Source organism: Monodelphis domestica, chromosome 7, assembly GCF_027887165.1.
Source record: "Monodelphis domestica isolate mMonDom1 chromosome 7, mMonDom1.pri, whole genome shotgun sequence".
In the NCBI taxonomy this organism is placed as follows: Eukaryota; Metazoa; Chordata; class Mammalia; order Didelphimorphia; family Didelphidae; genus Monodelphis; species Monodelphis domestica.
In genome coordinates this window covers 273,963,550-273,985,179 of record NC_077233.1, presented here as the reverse complement: position 1 = coordinate 273,985,179, position 21,630 = coordinate 273,963,550, and the positions used below count along the sequence as shown (strand labels likewise).

Sequence of the window (21,630 nt, the reverse complement as noted above, 5' to 3'; positions counted from 1 at the left end):
GGATTATTGAACAATGTTATTTCTGGTTTTTAATTTTTTCAAGGAATTTTGAATAATTTTTTTATTTATGGTTCAAAGGTGCAAATAAAAGGGTTAACATATTGGCTTTCTTTGTTGTTGTTGTTCTTTGATTCAGTACTTTTTTGTAATCAACAATAGGATTATACATTCTCTGTATCTTTCAAATGATTGTGAAATGACAAAGATTTGATCCACTGTTTAATATCCTTTCCAAAACTCTGCTTTTACCCTACTAATGGTCTCACTGAGGATGTCCTCCTTTCCTGTATAAAGGACTTGTTAACTTCTTTATATAGATAAGACGGTTGGTCAGTAGTTACTGATATGCTCTTGGTCACTCTGGAAGGAAGATTTTATCCATACTTTTGGCATCTTCTCCTCTTTCAGCTACATTATATTGATCCCTCAATGACTTCATAATTTTTTATCTTCAGCATGGGTCATATCATATGCAAATACTTACTCTAAAAATGTAAATGTGTGTATATATTCACACTTGTACATATATGTAATATAATCCAGTTTTCTTTCCAGTATTTGTTCTTTTTAGTGCCTTTTCTATCTCCTCCATCAGCATATCTGGGACTATGATATTGGATTACAAGTATGATGATTCCACTATGCTTGATGGAGAAAGTTTGTTAAAATGACTTCTGAAATTTCCTCCCTCTTTTTCTTCTTTTGTTAGAAATCCTTTTTTTCTCATCCTTGAAAGCCTTTGGGATGAATGTGCTTATAGTAAAATTTAGTAAGTGCTCTTAAAATTACATTTTATCATTTCAATTAACAAGCATTTATTTTCCTTTTATTCTCCCTTTCCTTTGCCCTTGGGAGAGAAAAAGAAAGAAAAACAAAACCATAACAAATATATATAATCAAGTAAAATAAATTTCCACCTTGGCCACGTCCAAAATGAATATATCTGATTCTGCATATTGAGCATATAATTCTTTGTTATTAGTGGGTGAAGTAAAATACTTCCATCCTGCAGTGGGTGTCACAGAATAATGTGTCATGTACTGGCATCCATTAGCAAAAACAACTGGCCTAGAAAAAAAATCAAGGATAATACTCTGTGTGTGTGTGTGTGTGTGTGTGTGTGTGTGTGTGTGTGTGTGTGTACACACATACTTATATACACATGCACACATACATGTGCCCTTGTGTATACATATATTGTTATATGTATATATGTATGTGTAAAACACTAAATTACCTGAAAACCATTGCTAAAAAAGGAGCCTAGACATTATAGTTCAAAAAATCATAAAACAAAACTACCCACGACTCTTAAAACCAGAGGGCAAAGTGAAAACATTGAACATTATAGCCAAAACCTCGATCTTCCAGGCCCAAGAGCAAACTTCAAGCGGCTAAAAAGAATACAAGTAGTGAGGAGCTTCGGTGAGAATAAGACACCAGTAGCAGCTAGCACTGTGAAGGAGGGAGAGCACTCAGAATATGATTATCCAGAAAGCAAAGGATGTGACCAAACAGTCAAGAGTAACATACCCAGGAAAATATGAGTCTAATGCTTCAAGAGGAAGAATGGATTTTTAATGAGATAGAAGATTTTCAAGCATTCCTGAGAAGACCAGAGTTCTATAGAAACCTTTAAATTCAAGCACAAGAGTTAAGAGAAACATAAAAAGTTAAATATGTATAGATACACATAATGAACTAGACAAGGGATAAGCTGCTTACGTTCCAATACTGGGAGATGACCCATGTTCCCTTTTGAACCCTGTCATCTTCAGTGGTCATAGAGCTAGTCTAGTTAGACAGAAAGCCAGGGAGTCTTGATAATCTTAAAAGAATAATAGAAAAGAGATGGAGGAATGGCATACACTGGAGGGGAAGAGAAAGGAAGGTTGGACAAAATAATCTCATCTCAAATAATGCAGATGTGGACCTGGACGTCCATTCATAAACAATGAGGAAGGGAGGTAACTGGAACTTGAATCTCATTCTCATCTGAACTGGTTAAAGGAGAGAAGAAGAGGCCTTTCTATTCAACAGTAAAAGCAGAGACGAGTGTAGGGAGTGGAATGGTAGAATAAGGGAAGTTTTAGTTTTAAGGAAAATAAATTCTAAGGACAGAGTATCAAAATAACTTGTATCTTTTTGAAGTAACAGAAAACTGGAATCTGAGGAGGTGCCCATCATTCGGGGAATGACTAAACAAGTTGTGCTATATCAGGGGTCCCCAAACTGGCCTGCAGGCCACATGTGGCCCCCTGAGGCCATGTATCCGGCCCCCACCACACTTCCGGAAGGGGCACCTCTTTCACTGGTGGTCAGTGAGAGGAGCACAGTATGTGGAGGCCACAAAGCGCCGCATCCCTTACGTGCAGTACCACTTCCGGTGACATCATCCTTTGCGTGGGGGCGCCTTGTTAGAGAATGGGGTGCCGTGCAGAGGATTATGTGACTGCACAATGGAAGACGTCAGCATGGTGAGCGGCGATCTGGGGGGAGGGGATTCCACACTGTGTCTGCTGCACGAATTTAGGGTTAGGGTTAAGGTTAAGGTTAGGTCTGGCCCTCCAGCGGTCTGAGGGACAGTGAAGTGGCCCCCTGTGTAAAAAGTTTGGGGACCCCTGAGCTATATAATGTGATGAAATACTATTGTGCTATAGGAAATGATTAAGGGATTTATTTCAGAGATCTTAAACAATTTGTATGAACTGATGCAGAGTAAAGTGAGCAGAACCAGGACAATTTGAACAGTGACTACAATACTGCAAAACAAACAACTCTGAAAGACTTAGAAACTCTGATGGGAATAATCACTATCATGACTGAGGACTAATGATCAAACAGGCCACCTGTGTCCTGATAGAGAGGTGAAAGGCTCAAAATGCAAAATGCAGGATAGGGGAGGGGAGGAACATTACCAGAGGGAAAGTGTGTTTAGCTTGGCTATATATATTTGTAATTGAGATTTTCATTTTACTTCCATATTTGGTTGAGTAAGGGATGGGAGAGAAAGAAGGTAGATTTTTGCTGATTTAAAAAATATATAATATAATAAAAAAACTAATTTTATATTGTTTCTTTCTATGTTATGAGACAATATTGCTTGTAATGACCTCATCCTTCATAAAATTTATTTTATTTTATTTTTTTATTTAAACCCTTACCTTCTGTCTTGGAGTCAATACTGTGTATTGATTCCAAGGCAGAAGAGTGGTAAGGGCTAGGCAATGGGGGTGAAGTGACTTGCCCAGGGTCACACAGCTGGGAAGTGTCTGAGGTCAAATTTGAACCCAGGACTTCCCATCTCTAGGCCTGGTTCTCAATCCACTGAGCTACCCAGATGCTCCCCCTCCCCCCCTTCATAAAATTTTAGAAATGAGTTTATCTTCTTGCCTGGCATTGGCTTTGACAGCTATCTTGTTGCTAAAGAAGTTGAATCCTATCAATATTGACATTATTGCTATAAAAGAAACAGGAAAAAGAAGAAAGCTGCAGCTAAATGGAAAGACAAGTCACAGATAGCCCTTGAAGAAGCAAAGAATCAGAAGATTGGGTTTTATCATATACCCAGAGGCAATAAGAAATACTATGTCATAGGATATTTATTCATCACTTAATGTAGTACCAATAATAAATATAAGCAAACTGGATAGAGAGCCAGGCCTACAGTCAGGAAGCTCTGGGTTCAAATATGGCCTCAGACACTTCCTAGCTGTGTGACCCTGGGCAAGGCAATTAACCCTAATTGCCTACTTCTTATTGCTATTGCACCTGGGAACCAATACTTAATGTAGATTCTAAGAGAGAAAGTTAAGGTTTGAAAAGAGGAAGAAAGAAAATGAATGACTGTTGCTTTTGTGCTAACATTAGTTGCTGGGCATTATTGGTAGAGAAATCTATGAAAAATAGATTGCTATTATTATATTAGATCTTGCTAAGATTCTCCAGATTAAATCAACATATTTATAGAGCTTGATAACTTCAGTGCAAAGGTAGGAAAAGGCAAGAATGAGAAGAAATATATGAAAGTACAATTTAGGAAGGAATGAGAGGATCCAAAGACTTGTTGATTATACAAAAGCCTCAAATTCTATGCCATGAGCATTTTTTTAGAAAAGAACATTGGTTGAATTCGGTGAATACCAAATAATACCAGGAAGGACAAAATAAGTTTTTTTTGAGAGAAAGGAAAATAATTGTTATTGATGTATGTTATTCAGTCACTAGAGAATTATTTGAATGAGAAGAATATCAAGAAGAAATAATAATTAAAAAGTGGAATCGTTAAAATGTTTTAATCCTAAATTATCTGCACAAGTAATTGAGACTAGAGTTAATTGGGAAATGACACTGACAATGACTATAATTTTATCTTCCATACGATATTTTAAGTTAGCTTACACTCGAAACTGGTATAGATTTTTGCTACTATCTCTTTCCTCTTAGCAGGTAATTAGTTGACTTTCCAACTAAGGTGATTTTTAGGTTCTTTTGGTGACCTTATTTTGAAAATTTACATGTGGTTAAACTATGATTCACAATGGTTAAACTTTTGAGTGACAATATTATAATATATGTCTGCCCTTTATTCTGCTCACTATCCATTTTTTGCCATCAAAAACTTATTTGAATATATTAGAAGTGACTTATTTTAATAGTCTGCCTTATCTTTACTTCATTTTTAGTTTCCTAGCTTTATACCTATTTTAATCAGTTTTAATAAGTCAATTGATCTGATTGTACATAGACAGCTAATTCTCACATGAGCAATAATTCATTTCCTGTCATATTTAACAATTTCATTTTTTGTTCATTATATTTAATGCTTACTAATTTTTTTTCTTTTTAAACCCTAACCTAGTTTTAGAATCAAGGCAGTTTCAAGGCAGAAGAGCAATAAGGGTTGTGTAATGGGAGTTAAGTGACTTGTCCAGGGTCACACAAGTAGGAAGTGTCAGAGATCAGATTCGAAGCCAGGACCTACCATTTCTAAGCCTGATTCTCAATCCACTGAGACATCTAGCTGCCCCCCAATTCTTTTCTAAAGGAAAATATTAATGGTATTATAGACATATTAGCTTGTATATAATCTGTGAGCCTTCTGGCCTCTCTCATTATAATTCCATGTTTTCCAGTGTATTTCCCTTACCTATTCAAGACAATGAACTCCATTGTATATGTCAATTTTTCATAAAATTTCTCTAATTCTTCATTCTCTGCAATGAACACCAGTGTATAAACTGAAATTATTTTAATGGTAGTACTTAAGAACAGTTGTATCAAAGTCAAATAGAAATGAGCTACTTAATCATATATAAAGCACCCTCCAGGCTACATATTGACTTAGAAAACCATATATTAACACTTTCCATATTCTATTGCATTTTTATGTATTTTGTTCAATATTTCATAATTATATTTTACCCAACTTTACTCAGTGTGTGATACTTCTGCTTTGGAAAATACTTACGTGACATGCAATACAAGTCCCATATGTCCCATAAAAAATGATGGTTCTTACTGCTTTCGAGCTCTTTAAAGAATGGATGGCAAATTCTCTATTTGCCTCTCCATGGAAACCCTATTGGCCATTCTTCCATTTAGTTGCAATTTCCTTTTTTTTCTAGTTTTGTGGATGGTAAAATGGTTAAGAATGATACAAGCTAGTTTCTCCTGTAGTCTATCTTTTCTTCACTGTTTATTGGACAAGGGAAGTATAAAGAGCACAAATAGAAACATTAAAATTTCTAATCCATTAAAAAATATGCAATCTTTAGTACCCTCTGTTGTGGTATAGTAGACAAATTTAGAGTCTAGGCTATTAAATGTCTTCAGTCAAGTCATTTAACCTCTCTTCAGTTTCTTCATCCACAATATCAAGGAATTTAGATTCATGTCTTCCATTGTCCTTTCCAGCTTCAATTTTTTTATCCTTTTCCTATCAAACTCCTCCCCTTATTGTAGTATCAGAAAATTATGCAGGACTGAGGGCTGTCTTGTATTTTTCTTTATTTTGTTGTGCTTGGCATAGGTAAAGAATTCAATATCAAGTTATCAATGTACTGATAATGATGTTTTCCATGCTTGATCCTTAGAAGACATTCTGTCATGATGAGGAGTGTCCAAACTTATAGTCTCCTTAAGATATATATTTGAAAGCCCAGGGTTACTTACCGCTATGATAGGTGAACTTTCAGAATCAAACTTTGTGCAGACACTAAAATGGTAAAGATTCTAAAACAAAAGAGACAGAACCTGAGCTTCCTGTGAGATCTTATCTATAAAACTTTGATAATTATGTCAAAGAAATAGTCACCAGATTGCAGTGCAAATAATTTTTTGGGGGTTCTATCTATCAATGTACTTTAAATGTTGAAAAAAATGTAGTGCCAAATAGATTAAGAATCTAGTTAAGCAAGGCTTTCAAGAGATAAGACAATATTTGTGCAGGGAAAATAATAAAGTGCTTTCCTCACCTTTCAATATTAGACCAAATAAAGATGAAACAGGACAAGTGAGTGAGTCTGGAGCTTCGGTGGTCAAATATGGACTTAAGCCAGAAAAGATCTTCATGCAAGTTCATTATCTGAAGGTAAAAGTGTTCAAGTTTCATAATACCAAAATCATTATATTATCAGTACAAACTATTTTAGATTATGTCATGATAAAGGAAGCCACTATGTTAATAATCCAAAAATCATTTCTATTTGGATTCCTCTTTGTATTTACATTTTGAATAAGGATGTATCTGATATTACAGGGATTGAAACACTTTATAATAGAAAATAAAGCTCTATTATGAAAGCCGGTCTCAGAAAAAACTGAAAACTCATCCAACTTCTTCTAACCCTTTATTTTGTTCCTTCCTGATTTTTATTCTTGTGAGGTTTGACCATTATCCCTTCAAAATATTATAAAGCATCAGTTTGGTGATAGGAATAATTTTGGGGATTTAACTAGGCAACTAAATAAGTATTTGGGGAGAGGTCTTTAAATGTCCTTTTCCTTTGAAAGCATACCAAACTATGAGGCTACATAGAGGAAAAAAAAAAGCAGCCTTGTATTGTTAATAAATAAGTAGGAGGTACAGAAGCCATTTCCTAATGTCTTGCCCCATCCATATTGGTGAAACCTTCAGAGTCAAGTGTTATAAGCTGATAGATGACTAAACTTGGAGATAGAACATCTGGGTTTTAGTCCTAGCTTTGCCACTCTTAATTTTATGTGGTTAGATTGTAATTGGTTTCTAAATCCCAAAATGAATTACTCAAGTAAATGAAATTTATGGTTGTTTATTTTTACAATAGAGAAAGATATTAAGAAAGAGAGAAAAGGGGAGAGTGAGAGTAAGAAAGCTCCAACTTCCTCTAAACCATTTAGAAATTCTAAAGCACCAATCAGGGGAAAAGAGGCCCAAATCAATGGACCTTTCTGGAGGTTCATACCTCCAGAATGTGCAAGGAAAGAAGTCAGCCTTTTCACTCACCATGGTGACTGTCTAAAAGGAAAGCAGTTTGAGGTCTCCTGCACGAGCTCCTCCAGGGGTCCAATTCCACAGCCAAGTATCTTTACTCCAAGACTGAGTGTCTGTCTTCCAGCCTCTCCTCAATGTCTGTCTTTCCTCCAGCTCCAAGTGACTCTTCTTCACTCCAAGTCCAACTCTGAGTGATTGATCATGATCTTCATTCCAAGCCCAAGTGACTGATTAGAATTCCTCATGTGTCTCCACTATTTAAAGACCTTTTTCCCTTGTGTCACCTCCCCTGATTTTTATGTCTACCAATCACAGCAGATGCTCCTTTCCAGGACTGCCCACTCTTTCATACATGGGTCACAGACCTCCCACTCAATGTATGAAATGGGTGTTCATACTTTTTTTGGTTAGTTCATACCTTTTTGTGTTTAGTTCATACCTTTTTGTGGTTAAAATGGGTAGATCTACTTTAAGTACTGGGTTTACACTTTGGGGTATTTAAATCTAAAAATAGACAGGGGATTACAATTTAATCTTCACAATAAAGGAAGAGCTAAGTGCCTTCATTGTCATAATCAGGGGAAAGCTAAATCTAGTCTTCACACCACTGAATAACTTTACGAACATGAGCTTTGAGCCTCAATTTTTTCCATCTGTGAAATGGGAATAATAGCATTTTTACTGGGTGCCATTTTGTTATGAGGAACAAATGAGTATGTAAAGAACTTTGTTAGCATGGCCTTTGTTGAAAGATTTGATATGGATAACCTCAAATGTTTATAATTAACTTTCAGATAGATTAGAGCCCACTTTATAAATATTTTTCTGTTGTGATAATCATTGACATCTTTTTTTTTAATTTTTAGTATTTATTTCTCATAGGGCTATTTTCTTCTGCGGTTTCTAGCCAGTAGGCTTGGAGAAGAAACTTATTTCTCATTTTTAAGAAAATTTGTACACAGATTTCATGGACAATTAATTCTTTCTCAGGTAAGCTATTGTAATTCTTATTTTTTCTATCTCTAAAATGTGGAAAGTATTTTTTTTATTTGATTGTTGAAATGCTTGAAATCTCAATATTTTAAAGGGATGAGCTCAGTTTGGAAAATAGTACAAAATTTAAATCCCAATATAATTGCTCTTGTTATAGAAACAGAAGATTCTTCAGTCAGATACAAATTTTTTAAAAATCTTTACCTTCTGTCTTAGTATTAATTCTGGCAGAAGAATGTTATCGACTAGGCAATAAACATTAAATGGCTGTTTGACAAGGTCACGCAGCCAGGAAGCACATGAGTCCAAATTTGATCTGAGGTCCTCCCAATTCTAAGCCTGGAGCTCAATCCACCGTGCTACCTACCTGTTCTCATTACACATTTAGTAAGTGCCTATTCTGTGCCAAGCATAGTTCTAGTCACCAAAAAGTTTTGATGCTCTTGAAATAAATAAGGAAACTTGGAAAAGTAGTAGGTTTGGAACATGTTGAATTTGAGAAAAATCTCAAAAGATCTAATATGAAGTTGGTAACATGAGACTGAAACTCTGGAAAGAGATTAGAATTATATACATAGATTTGTGTGTTATCTGCATAGAAGTGATTATTCAATCCATAGAAGCCAATGAAGTCACCAAGAGAATGACTGTAGAGGAGGAAAAGTCCTAAGAGAGAGCCTTGGGGTGCAAATAAAGTTAATATGGATGATGATGCGGAAGAGGATAACTAAACAAGTAGAAGGAGTGAACAGGGTCACAAAATCCCTGAGGACTATAGCAAAGGGTAAAGGATGGTGTATAGTATCAGAAGATAACAGAAGTCAAGGATAAGGATTGAAATAAGAACACTAGATACTTTGGCAATGAAAGTTTCATCTTCTTTGATAATTAAACAATTTGCTGACATTCTACTTTTTTCTTTTAAACTTTACCTTCTGTCTTATTGATTAAAAAATAGAAGAGGACTCGGAAATTAGGGCTAAGTGACTTGGCCAAGTTCACACAGCTAGGAGGTGTCTGAAACCAGATTTAAACCCATGTCCTCCCATCTCCAGGCTTGACTCTTTATCCAATGAGTCACCTATGTGCCCCTGACATTCTACTTTGCCCAAGAAAAGAGATACTAAGTCCTATCTCATGAGGAAAGGGAATTTCTTTTCTTTTTTTTAATAATGAAATTTTTTTTTCTGGTTTATATATGTATTCTCAAACAAAACATATTATTCATTTTTATAAGTGAATAATTTTATAAAACCAAAATCCCAAATCATATAATCAAACAAATAAGTGTCAAATCTTATTTTCATCTGCATTCCTCCTCTGACAGTTCTTTCTCTAGAGGTGGAGAGCATTCGTTTTCATAAGTTCCTCAGAATTGTCCTGGATCATTGTATTGCTGTTAGTAGCAAAGTCTTATCATTTGATCATCCCACAATATTGCAGTTACTGTGTCCAATGTTCTCCTGGTTCTGCTTATTTCACTCTGAATCTGCTCACAAAAGGCTTTGCAGTTCTTTCTGAAATCATCCTGTTCATCACTCCTTATAGCACAATAATATTCTATCACTATCATAGTCCCCAGTTGAGGGACATCCCTTTAGTTTCCAATTCAGGAAAGAGATTTTCTGAAGTACAAATCAGTATACTCTGCCACCATTTCTACTAGCAGGTTCAATTTAGTACTTAGGAAGTTTAATCTATCAATCAATAAATATCAGTTACTATCTGCTCAACACTGTTTGAGGGATGGACTATAGGACATATCAAAGCAATAAAAAACATGGTCCCTTTTCTCCAGTAGCTGAGGAAACAAGATGGACACAAATGAGACCGTAGTAAATGATGTAGGATACTGCCTTGTCCTAAAGCACATGGTAATGACCACCCCACTGAAGAGTGTAAGCTCCTCAAGGCCAGGAACTATTTGATTTGTGTCGTTGTATTCTTGGCACCTCACACAATGTCTGACCCACAATAAGTACTTAATAAATGCTTGAATTTATGTCTTCAGTCTCCTAATTTTGTGTCTGATACATGGTAGGTATTTAATGAGTGCTTTTTGATTAATTGATTGAATTGAATGGACTCTAAATGCTAAGGAATTTCCATAAAAATAGATAGATGAGACCTGGAATAAGGCATAAGCAGTTCATCACAAAAGAAACAGAACTTGGGGCTGGCCTTGAAAGATGATTTGGATTTAAATAAGAAGAGAGGAAAAGGAAGGTATTTTGGGTGGGGGAAGAATTTGAGCCAAGACAAAGAGACAGGAATGAACAAAGCATTTTTGTGAGACATAAGAGACTAGTCTGACTAGAATTGAGTGGGTGGAATAGAAAATTGTAGGAAACTACACAGAACATTCTCAGACATGGCCAATGTGTTGATTTGTTTTGCTTAATGATACATATTTGTGACAAGGGAGGTCTTTGACCCAGAATAGGATTGAAAAGGTGGGTTATTAGATAAAGCTTGATGTTTTAAAAAAAGATAAAAAACAGAAATTTTCAAAATGTTTAAAAAGAAATGTAGAAGAGGACATGTATACAGTGATTTTACTTTTTTAAACTTCATATGTAGATATATATACACATATGTATGTATACGTACACATATATATTCTAAGAGAAGTTCATAGTTTCTTATACCATCATATCTCCTCTTCTTTTTAGTTTGTGGGTGATTATTAAATTTATAACAAAAATACTTTTTTAAAAATTATGCTGAGCAGATAGAATGAGACCTACTGTGGACCTTAAAGTGACCATAAACTTCTATGTTTAGGCTTCATATGGTAAGAAAGAAGAAGCTGTTAAAAATCTCTTGATTAGCCACATATGTTGAGATCACTATTTAAGGAACATTAATTTGCTAGCTGGTGGATTGAAGGAGGAAAAACTAGAGAAATCAGCCAGTAGGATATTGTTGTTATCCTTGTATAGGTCCTTGGACTAGAGTCGTGGTTGGAGGAAGGAAATAAAAAGAGACAAATATGACATTTTGGAGAGAAAAATCGACAGGAAGAGGGTACATGATCTTATTTCTCCATTCAGCTATATAAGGCAGCAGGACCTTTAGTCAACAGGCTGAAATGTAAGATAGCTTTATAATTTGGGGATCTGGGAGGTAAATCCAAGGGTTTGAATAGAAACCAAAGTGGCTCTAAAAATACAAAATATGTCCATGGTATTTACAAGTACCTCCTATGGTTGTTGTGATGATCAAATAAGAAAAATTATTTAAGTACTTTAAAAACCTTGAAAGACCCTATAAATGTCAATTATATACTACTACTCCTACTACCATCACCAACAACAATAATAATAAAAATATGAAGGGGGAATCCATAAGGAATATCCTCTTTGAAATCAGATTGACCATGGAGATATGAGTGACAAGTAATATTCCCTAGGACTCTAGGACTAATTCAGAATTTCCTAGAATTCCTCAATTTGATCTCAGAGTTCTTTCCCATCTTTAGAATGGGTTCAGTCCTAGCTTGTAACCTTTGACATCAATCTAAATCTTCCACTGTTCTAGGGATCCTAAACCTGTCTTGTGAAGCACAGTCCAACTCACCAAATCAAATAATCAGAAAGACAATAAAATTCTGCTAAGTAGGAGACAGAGTAGAGGCAGTTTTGGGTGGTGATATATATTCTAATGAAGTGGCTTGAGACATCGCGGTACACTTATTTATACTTTGACTGCTGAGCTGTTTATGTAGGCAGTTATAAAGTTTTTCAACCCAACATCAGCTTATGGGAAATTATGCTTATTGTACTGCTATTCCCACATGCATTAGGTTTGCTATTGAGATGTTTTTTCAGGGGGTTAAGGATGAGGGATGGAAAGCGAAAAATCAGATAATCTAAAATCTGTTCATTCCAAATCCTTTTTCCCCTCAGTTCTTTGAATACATACTAATGGAGTTCATTCAGTCTTTCCATTGTCAAATTGTGTTTTAGCAGATGACAGTTTATATCCAATGAGATGAGGCTATTTTCCCCCTGAATAATGTAATATTCCCTCTTGATATAATGTAATTTATGCTCTTTGGAATTCTCTGAATCATCCTTCTATTAACAACTGGCACTCCATAAAAGCAAAGTGTTGCCCAGCAAACAGTCAATAGAACAACTGTGAATGAAGTAAGCAGCAGAGATGTGGCAAAGATAGAAGTAGTCTGCCTCTGAGTATGCACTTCTCAGAAAGGAGTGAGCAACATCACCTGTCAGCCTGTCACGTAGGTAAAAGGGCACAGCTACAGGCTTCGCGAGACTCAGCAAACAGAGGTCAGAACTGCTGCCTAATTGATGGTGGATATGCATTCAGAGTGGAAAGGATAAACAATTACCTGTTATTCTTTTTTCCCAAGCATCATCAAATTTAATTGTTTAAAAATTATCCTTCAGAAGTAAATAAAATGAAAGCATGCCTTTTACATATGTAGATTTATTATGAATGTAGCATATAGAAGCACCTTTGTAAGCTTTAAAGGCACTATAAATGTGGGGTTGGCTATTACTATTATTATTCATCTCTGTAGTTTTTCTCAAGCATATACACACATATTTATATGAAAAGGCAAATTCAGCACATTAAATACTTTCTTTATACTGTTTATTGGTTCCAAGGCAGAAGAATGGTAAAGGCTAGGCAATGAGGGTTAAGTGACTTGCCCAGGGTCCCACAGCTGGGAAGTGTCTGAGGCCAGATTTGAACCTCCCATCTCTAGGCCTGGCTCTCCATCCACTGAGCTACCCAATTGCTCCCTTAAGGGAAAAGTTTTAAGTAACAGGGTAATGGGCTACTTCAGCTAGGATACAGTGGGACACTGTTTTTAAGCAAAGGCTTAATGATTATTTGTCAGGTGTATTTTAGAGTGCTCTTTTTCATGTATGAGTGAATATGATTGTTTTATGAAGTCTCTTCCAACTTTGAAATCCTACAGTTCTACAAACATTTGAGAAATAATATGATTTAGAACCATGAGAACTAGATGTGAAATTAGACCAGCCACGTAACTTTAAGCAAGTTGCTTTCCCCTTTGAGGCATACGTTTTCTCATCTCTAAACTTAGGGAATTGGGTTAGATAATGTCTAAGATCCTTCCAACTTACCCATTCTCCATTTTTAGGAGCACTTGCTGTTTCAAGGCATTTTTACTCGACGCTAGATGATTTCCAAAGATGACTAAGTTACGTGCCTTCCTTGCTTGAGCTTTTGCTAGATGTGCAACTAGCAGGAATTTGTCCCACCTCTCTGAACCTCTGATTCCTTAGCTGTTGAAGAGAGATATAATACTGCTTCCTCATCAGATTTCTGGGTGCAAAGTAAACCTGCATATACTATAGAAATGTGAATTAGTCACTCTTTCCAGTTGTTACATTCTCATTAGGCTCTATGACTAAATGATTGGATGGTGCCACCCAAATGTAGTCCTTCAAGTTGTACTTTAACTTGGACACTTTCCATCCCACACTTCTCTGTGTCTCGTCCCTCACTTTGCCCAGTCATCTGGCAAAAGTATAATACTGTAAATTATTATTCCCTCCTTATAATCTCCTCCTGAGCAAACCAACAGACAGTTTTTTCCAGGTCTCCTTTGCCTCTCCCCTACTCTCGTTTCTAACAGTTTTCCTATTTACCTTCTTCTATCTCTCCGCCAGCACAGAGTAATTGTTAATAAAATGTCCTACCCAAAGGAAGCACATGGAGCTAGCTGGACAAGAGAGGTCCTTGCACTTTTTTGTTGTTGTTCAGTCATTTCAGTTGTGTCTTATTCTTTGTGGCCCTATTGGGATTTTTTTTTTTGGCAGAGATACTGGAATGGTTTGCTATTTCCTTTTCCAGGTCATTTTGCAAATGAGGAAATTAAGGCAAACAGGGGGAAGTGACTTGCTCGGGGTGGGAGGGTCACACAGGTATTAAGTTCTGAACCAAATATGAACTTAGGTATCTTTAACTCTAGGCCCAGTGCTCTATCCACTGAGCCACCTCACCACCCTTTCTTCCATTTGATTCAATTAAATCCTTATGCACCTGCTCTTTATTGAATACTTATGTTAAGATTGATAAATAATTACAGAATTACACTGAAGTTGTACTCAATGAGGTTTTAAAATATCTTTATGCTTAATCTAGTGTTGATGAGTGTTAATCAAAACAAGGGTGTCTTAATACTGGTCTGATTAGCATATAGATCATTAGAGGAGTGGAAATGATAAAATAATGTTTCTCTGACTGTTGTGGACTGCTTGCTATACTAAGTGAATCTGTGGTCTTATCAATGTCAGTACTATCTCCCAAGGTACCGATAGAAATTTGATTATACCTTTTTACCCTTATTTATGTGTCCCCCCTTTAGGCCTCTTGAAAGGGTCTTTCAGGATGCAGTACACTTCCAGATCTCTTGACATCACATGAGGAAAATGCATCTGTTACCCTTTATTCTTGCTACCGAACAGGCCCGCCTCCTTTTCCAGTCATTCAGTTCTCTGATGACATATTCGTAATACTTCTCCAACAGAGTTTTTCATAAGTAATATGATGCAGCCTTTCCACTCTCATCATGGACTGAAATTTCCATTGCCCCTTGGGTGACCAGCAGTTTAACTTTTTCAGAGGCTTTAGCAGTCATGCTTTGCAAAGTGTCGATGCTAAAAAGGTGGGCCATTGTATTGGGAAGTTTAGAATCCCTAAAACACTGTGAAGTTTCCCAAAGGCAATCCAGCTGACCTTCTTCTTTCTATTGCAATTCTGGAGTGCATTTGCAGTGCCTGCCTAAGATAGGTGTTCTGGCACAACAGTTCTATGGGCTGCCCATTCAAAAACATGTCGTAGTCTAGATAAGAGGTATTTTGCATCCAGTGGTTTTCCCTACATGGGTATTCAAGTTGAATTCTTTTGAGTGATAATGGATCTCTTTTATAAGACTTAACAGTGTTCTGGGACCAAGTACAGTCAACATTATGGAAACTGAAAATTGGAGCATCTGGAAGACCTCACCAGGGGTCTCTTTTCTATTTGGACTCTATCCTAAGTATCTTCCATGATGGTGACAAATTGCTTTAAATAGCACATCATCCTGACTCATTTAATGTGAGACAAGGTTCTCTTTATTGTTAGAATTTTTCAAAGATTCCTGTATGATTTTGACACATAGGCAATTCCCCATTGGAAGACAGTGCTTTAAGGCATTAGAAGGCATTAGTTTGTATTTTCAATTAAATACCATTTTTATAGTCAGCAAACAAGTATATGGAGCCTTGTACTACCTGTATAATTCAGTCAGTTTTGTCACTGGAAAGATGGGGTCTGATGCAAATGCCTGCCTATTCCCCTCTCAAAGAATCAGAAAGAATACCTTTGCTTTCGATTATCAAAGCAATTTTTTCCTTAAATATGGAGAAATTGTGTTTTTCATATATGTAGTCTTTAATATTTTCTCTGTTGCCTTTTTTTTGGTAACACTATGACATTTTTAAAAAGTTAGTCTCACCTTTTTAAAATGACTTGATTTCTTAACTCTGTCAAAATAGTGTCACTTCCGGTATTCACCTCTCTTTTGTATATTGGTCTAATTTAACTGTTTTTTTTTTAATTTTTAGTTTCTTTCTTACCATTTCTCCTTCCTTATACAGCATGTTGGGGTTTGTGGTATTAGAGTTCACATATTATGGCTCCATTGGCATTTGCTAAAAATATGTTATAGAAAAATATCAAAATATTTTCTTTTTCTAATATCTCTGCTCTTCTCTTAACTTTTGACTTGAAATCCCTTTAGGATCATTTGTTTTAATTGGATTATCCCCCAAATTTACAATAAACCTGTTTTCTACTCTCCCAGTTCTTAATTCTTTTTTAAGTTACAAAGCTTCCATTATTTTCCTTCATAAAATTTTATGAAGAAGGTTGTACTTGAGCCTTTGTTATTTATAGTTGCCATAAACAACATAATTTCTAGTCTTTTTGTTTTCCTTCTTATGATGATCTACTTCCCTAGAAAATGGTTATAGTTTAGTTTTAGTTCATGTCTATTCTTTTATCTTACCTTTTTTTGAATCAACAGCTTATTTAAATAGACCGACTTAATTTTTTCAAGTTAGTAAGTCATATATATATTTTCATTATTATACTTTCTTTTAATTTGATACTAGTTTTATCTTCATTAGTCAATGGTCTGTTCATAGACAATTTATTTAGAAATGACTCACATCAGTAAACTTGTGGATTCCTCTCTATTAAAACATTGTTTCATTTTTTATAATATTATTTGGTGCTGCCTAAATCTACCACATATTCACTCTCTTCTTAAAGAGAATATTATTCATTATAGAGACTTGAATCTTCTTTATAGGCTTCTAGACCCTTATTTCTTACTCCTGAGCCATCTTAATTTGTGCTTACTTTTGTACTGAAGCAACAGAATATCAAGGTCATTTTTAATTTAATTCAGAGGAATCTTATGAAATTATCCTTAGGATTTTCCTGTCTCTTTGTCCTTTGCACTAAATGTTTGTGCATAAACAATGGTTATCTTCATAATGGCCTTTCTTATTATGAACATTGTAATATGATATGACCAGTGGTATGCTGGTAAATGTTTACCAACCAACTCACCAAGGAAAAATATATGCACAATACACTTTTAAGTTTAATGTGCATTATTAGCATTTTCTCCATCATTTTCTTAAGGTCTGGAAATCAACAAACTAATAAATCAAGTTCTTATGTATAGTATTTCTGCCTATTCCTGAGGTATAAAGGCTTACTTTGAAAATTTAAGAATTGTGTCTTGTGAGCTGATTTTAGTTAGCTTTTGCATACACCGGAATATTACCGTGTCCCATGAAATAATGTTCCTTGTTTCCTTTGCACTATAAAACCAATTCCTTTATTTCCTCTCCAAGGAAAACCTGTGAGGATTCCTTTCATTTTGCTGTGACTTTCTTTTCTCTTTTGGTTTAATTTGCTTCAGGAGTACAAAAGTAGATATGATTTATATTATATTACTTTTGGGGCTAAAAGATATGGATCTCACATTCAGAGTACCAATTGTTAAGTTGATTCTTATGATCTAAGTTCTGTGTGATTCCTAGGCTTCCTGCATCCCTTCTAACATTTTGCTACCATACCTGTGTAAGTTAAAGGGTACTTCTTAGGAGGTAGGATGGTTTGCATTGTTATTTGCCATGGCCAAGAATTCATCACCAAGGATCTGATCTTGTGCTGAAATTCATGACATTAAAAATTATGCTTATGTAACCATTAGGTGTACTATGGAACAAAACTGCTTAGTTATTACTTTTTTCACTCTTTTTCACAATAGGAAAAAGGGAAGGAACTAGATCCTTCCCAGCCATGCCTTTCTTTTCTCAGCAGGCCTTTCAGGGGTATAGTTTTTCTTTTTTTTCACCTTCTTTACTCCAACCCTTCCTCTTCCCTTTGGAAGCTAGAGTTTTTTACTCTAGGTAAATTTAGGTTCTTTAGGTAAATTGGCTCCTAACCAGTTTGAATCACTCTTAGGTTTAAAAGTTTGTATAACATAAAAAATTATAAAAACCATACAACTCAGAACCCCCAGTTAGGAAAATTCTTAACATTTGAATAGTGATTTAGATCTCTGTCCTATTTATATTTCTGTATATTTTTTCAGATGGAAACTGGGTTCCAATACATATCTATCACAATTGTTCATGGCTTTTTATGTAAATGGAAAATACTTTCAAAGGCAAACACATAATCCAAAGTTATGACAAAATTAAATAACCTAGAGTAAAATTCTTGCCAATTTTAGTCAGGAAGATTTAAAAAAATAAAAATATAGAGGAAAGGGAGAGTTGAAACATGTCACCAATTAAAACAGCTTTTCAGTAAGAAAAAGTTCAGCCACACTCCTTTATATGATTCCTCCAATAGTCAGAGTGGCAAACAGGGAAAGCTTCAGCTGCATCAACACCCACAGTCAGTCTCCAAACCAAATGTCTTCCTCAAAGCAGCTTCACTGTAGACTTACTGACTCCAGCTGTCCTCTGACTCACTGCTCCAACTTCCTCTGCTCTGTACCGAGTCATTTCAAAGCTCTTGCTGAGAATACTGACCCCAGTCAAAGACTCAGGGCTGTGAAGATGATGACTCCCAAGATTTTTAATGAGGACTCAAGCCCCTGCTCTGAGGAGCAACCAGTCTAAGCTCTGCTTATCCCTATTTGATATTAATCAAAATGGTCTCCAAATAATGATCTTATTGATATTACGTTCTTAGAGGAGTGGAAAATAAACACCAATATGTGATCCAGTTTTCTGTGTCTGCAATGGGAACTTTAGTTATATTCATTAGCCTATGCCTATATAATTCTACTTATATTAGCTTACCAAGCAAAAGAATTTGGATGAAATTTCAATCCAACAAAATCATTCACTTTAGTCTATTGTTAAGATGACCAAAGTATGAATTTGTTTTCCTAGTGCCTTTGGTTTTGAATGATTTCAAGACACTGGAGTAATTGTAGGCTTTGGGTCTGGTATTTTACTGATCATCGACTTCTCAAATGGCTCTAGAGTCAAAGGAAATCCTTTGCTGCCAGTTGTGAGTTCCAAATTTTTTTTTCATAAAAGCTGTGAGCAATGTGAAGGCAAAATAAAAAGGTTAAAAAGAGGTTGAGAGAGAAGGAATAACCATCTTTCATGTCATCATATGAGGGAAAAATTATCTACTACTTATTTGGCTATACACTGGGTATTTGCAGATGTAAAAAATCATAGAAACTTCTCTGTTGGTGATTTAAAGTAGAATCCATGAAAGGAACAAGACAATTTCAATTAAACAATTCCACTGATGAGTATGAATCCAAATAGAATACCTAAATAATATAACCCCTTAGTCTGAATAAAAGTTTGAATCTAACTTTTTTTAATTACCTTTGCCATTAGCACAAAGATTCATAAACTCTACTGTTACCAGGTTTCTCAAATGGTGCCACATTTCTACATAGCCCATGCCCTGTTATCCTGGTAAAGTCAGCTATTACTACAGACAGACTTGTATGTTTCTTATCCCATCATCCTACTCGATAGAATAGTTTGGTAGACTATAGCTGGTTGGCATTTCTCTTGCTGGGCACAGCTAAGTGGTACAGTGGACTGAGTATGAGAAGTGGAGTCAGAAAGGTTTATATTCCTGAATTTAAATATGGTCTCAGACATTTACTAGCTGTGTGACCCTGGAAAAGTCACTTAACTCTGTTTACCTGTTCCTCTTCTGTGAAAAAAAAAAACAGAGAAAGAAACAGCAAGCCAATATTTTCACCAAGAAAACCCCAAAAGAGGTCATAAAGAGTTGGACACGATTGAAATGATATAACAACAACAAAAAATTCTCCCACTTAAGTCATAGCTCTAAAACAGTAAGAAACAGAAGCAGCTAGAATGATGATGATGACCTGTTAGAAAGCTATTTGATTACTTTTTTTTTTAATTGAAGAACTATTTGAGGACTTGGTGCATTTTCTATGAATTTACATATGATTTTAGTACTGATTCTGTAATCATGCAAAGAAATACCCTGTTCTAATGGAAAAATGTAAGGGGACAGAATTAAGGTTAACTCTGGTTTCCTGCCTCTTATGCAATTACATTTTTCCTTTTGCCATTGCTAATGTAATTTTTACCCAGCATAATTGAGCATAAATTATGGGGGAAATATGGGATAAATTGATATGGAATATAGGACTGTAATGAAGTAAAATTAGTATGAAGTTATAATTACTATATTTGACATTTTCATGAGCTTAGTAGCTGCCATTAGACTAATCAGATTTTTTAGAGCAAATATATTGATGTGTTAGTATTGAGATTATGAATAATGAATTTCTAAAAACTACTCTTTTGTGAAACAATTGTAAAGACAACTATTTTGAGGAGGAGAAAAAACTAAATGAAAATAATTGTTCTCATTCTGGAAGCTAGTTTTGTTTCCATTTTGTTGTTGTTTTTTCTCATGATATTCACTGCAGGTGCAAGGAAATGACTTCAGATGTGAGGCATTAATCAATTTTGGGATCCTCCCTCCACCATTTTGATTATATGACCTATATGTTTCTAATATTAGATTTTTGTTGATTTTATTTGAAATAGCAACAAAGTGGAGTTTCAAGCATAGAACAAGGGTTTCTACAAAAGGAAACTTAATTATTCTTTCTAATAGAATTAATTTAGTGTACTTTTCAGTGAAATTTCTGTAACAAATAGAATATAAAATCACAAGTAGAAATGAGCTTACAGATTTCAATCATACATTAGATCTATTTTAGTGTATAAATGTAAAGAGGACACTTTAGACAATAAAGATTTATCTTTTTTCTGTAATTTTATCTGTTTTGTAATCTGTACATCTACTCTCAGTTTTCAAGAGTTCAGGCTTATAGTCTAGCCCATAAAATGACAGGTAATTAGTTTCCCTAAGCCTCATATTCCTCATCTGGAAAATGAGAGATTGGATTAGAGGGCTGCAAGGGTTCCTTCTAGCTGTAGAGCTATGATCCTATGAAAGACATCTTTATCATTTCACTCTAACTGATATATAGTGAATACAAGATCTCATTGTATATATCATTTGTTGGTTACGAAAAAGCATTTTATTTGATAAAAAAAAGTTTTTGAAAGAAAGAAACATTACCTTAAAGGCTCTTTTACAGTAAGATATCTCCCATACATGTATCAATCTCATTCATTAGCCCATGGAAGATAGAACAATACGTATGCCTCTGTAATGGCCTAATAATAAACATTAGGTGAGGCATAAAACTGGGACTTATATATTCTACAAAGATACTTGCAACTGTGATTTGGATATTTAGCATGGAGTTCAGGTTGAAAAGGGATGATTCTGTACATCATGAGGTCCTTCAGTTTAAAGACTGATATGCTGACTGCATCAAGAACTAGAAGGTAGTAAATCCTCTTGGAAGAGATCTATAATAACTCAAAGGAGTTTGACTTTTATATCTTCAGAGGAAAGACCAAATGGATGAAGACTGTCTATTACTCAATTACATTTGTATGGATACCTTACAGAGCTTGTCTAACTGTCCTTATTTCTGTTATTGTTGCTTCATCATTTTTAAAGAGGACCAATGACATCAAAAAGGGCTTTTTTGA

The 21,630-nt window shown here is 35.1% G+C and overlaps 1 protein-coding gene across 2 annotated transcripts in view; it reads left to right on the top strand.

Moving 5' to 3' along the window:
- Positions 1 to 21,630, top strand: part of AOPEP (aminopeptidase O (putative)) — a 524,226-nt gene that overhangs the window by 302,608 nt on the left and 199,988 nt on the right. For both annotated transcript variants that reach the window (XR_008913378.1, XM_007497916.2), the window contains exons 8-9: positions 6,490 to 6,592; positions 8,357 to 8,464. Coding sequence is in view for 1 of the 2 variants with exons in the window: in XM_007497916.2 (XP_007497978.1) it covers positions 6,490 to 6,592; positions 8,357 to 8,464 (211 nt within the window). In the remaining variant the exon portion in view is untranslated. The remainder of the gene's footprint in view (positions 1 to 6,489; positions 6,593 to 8,356; positions 8,465 to 21,630) is intronic.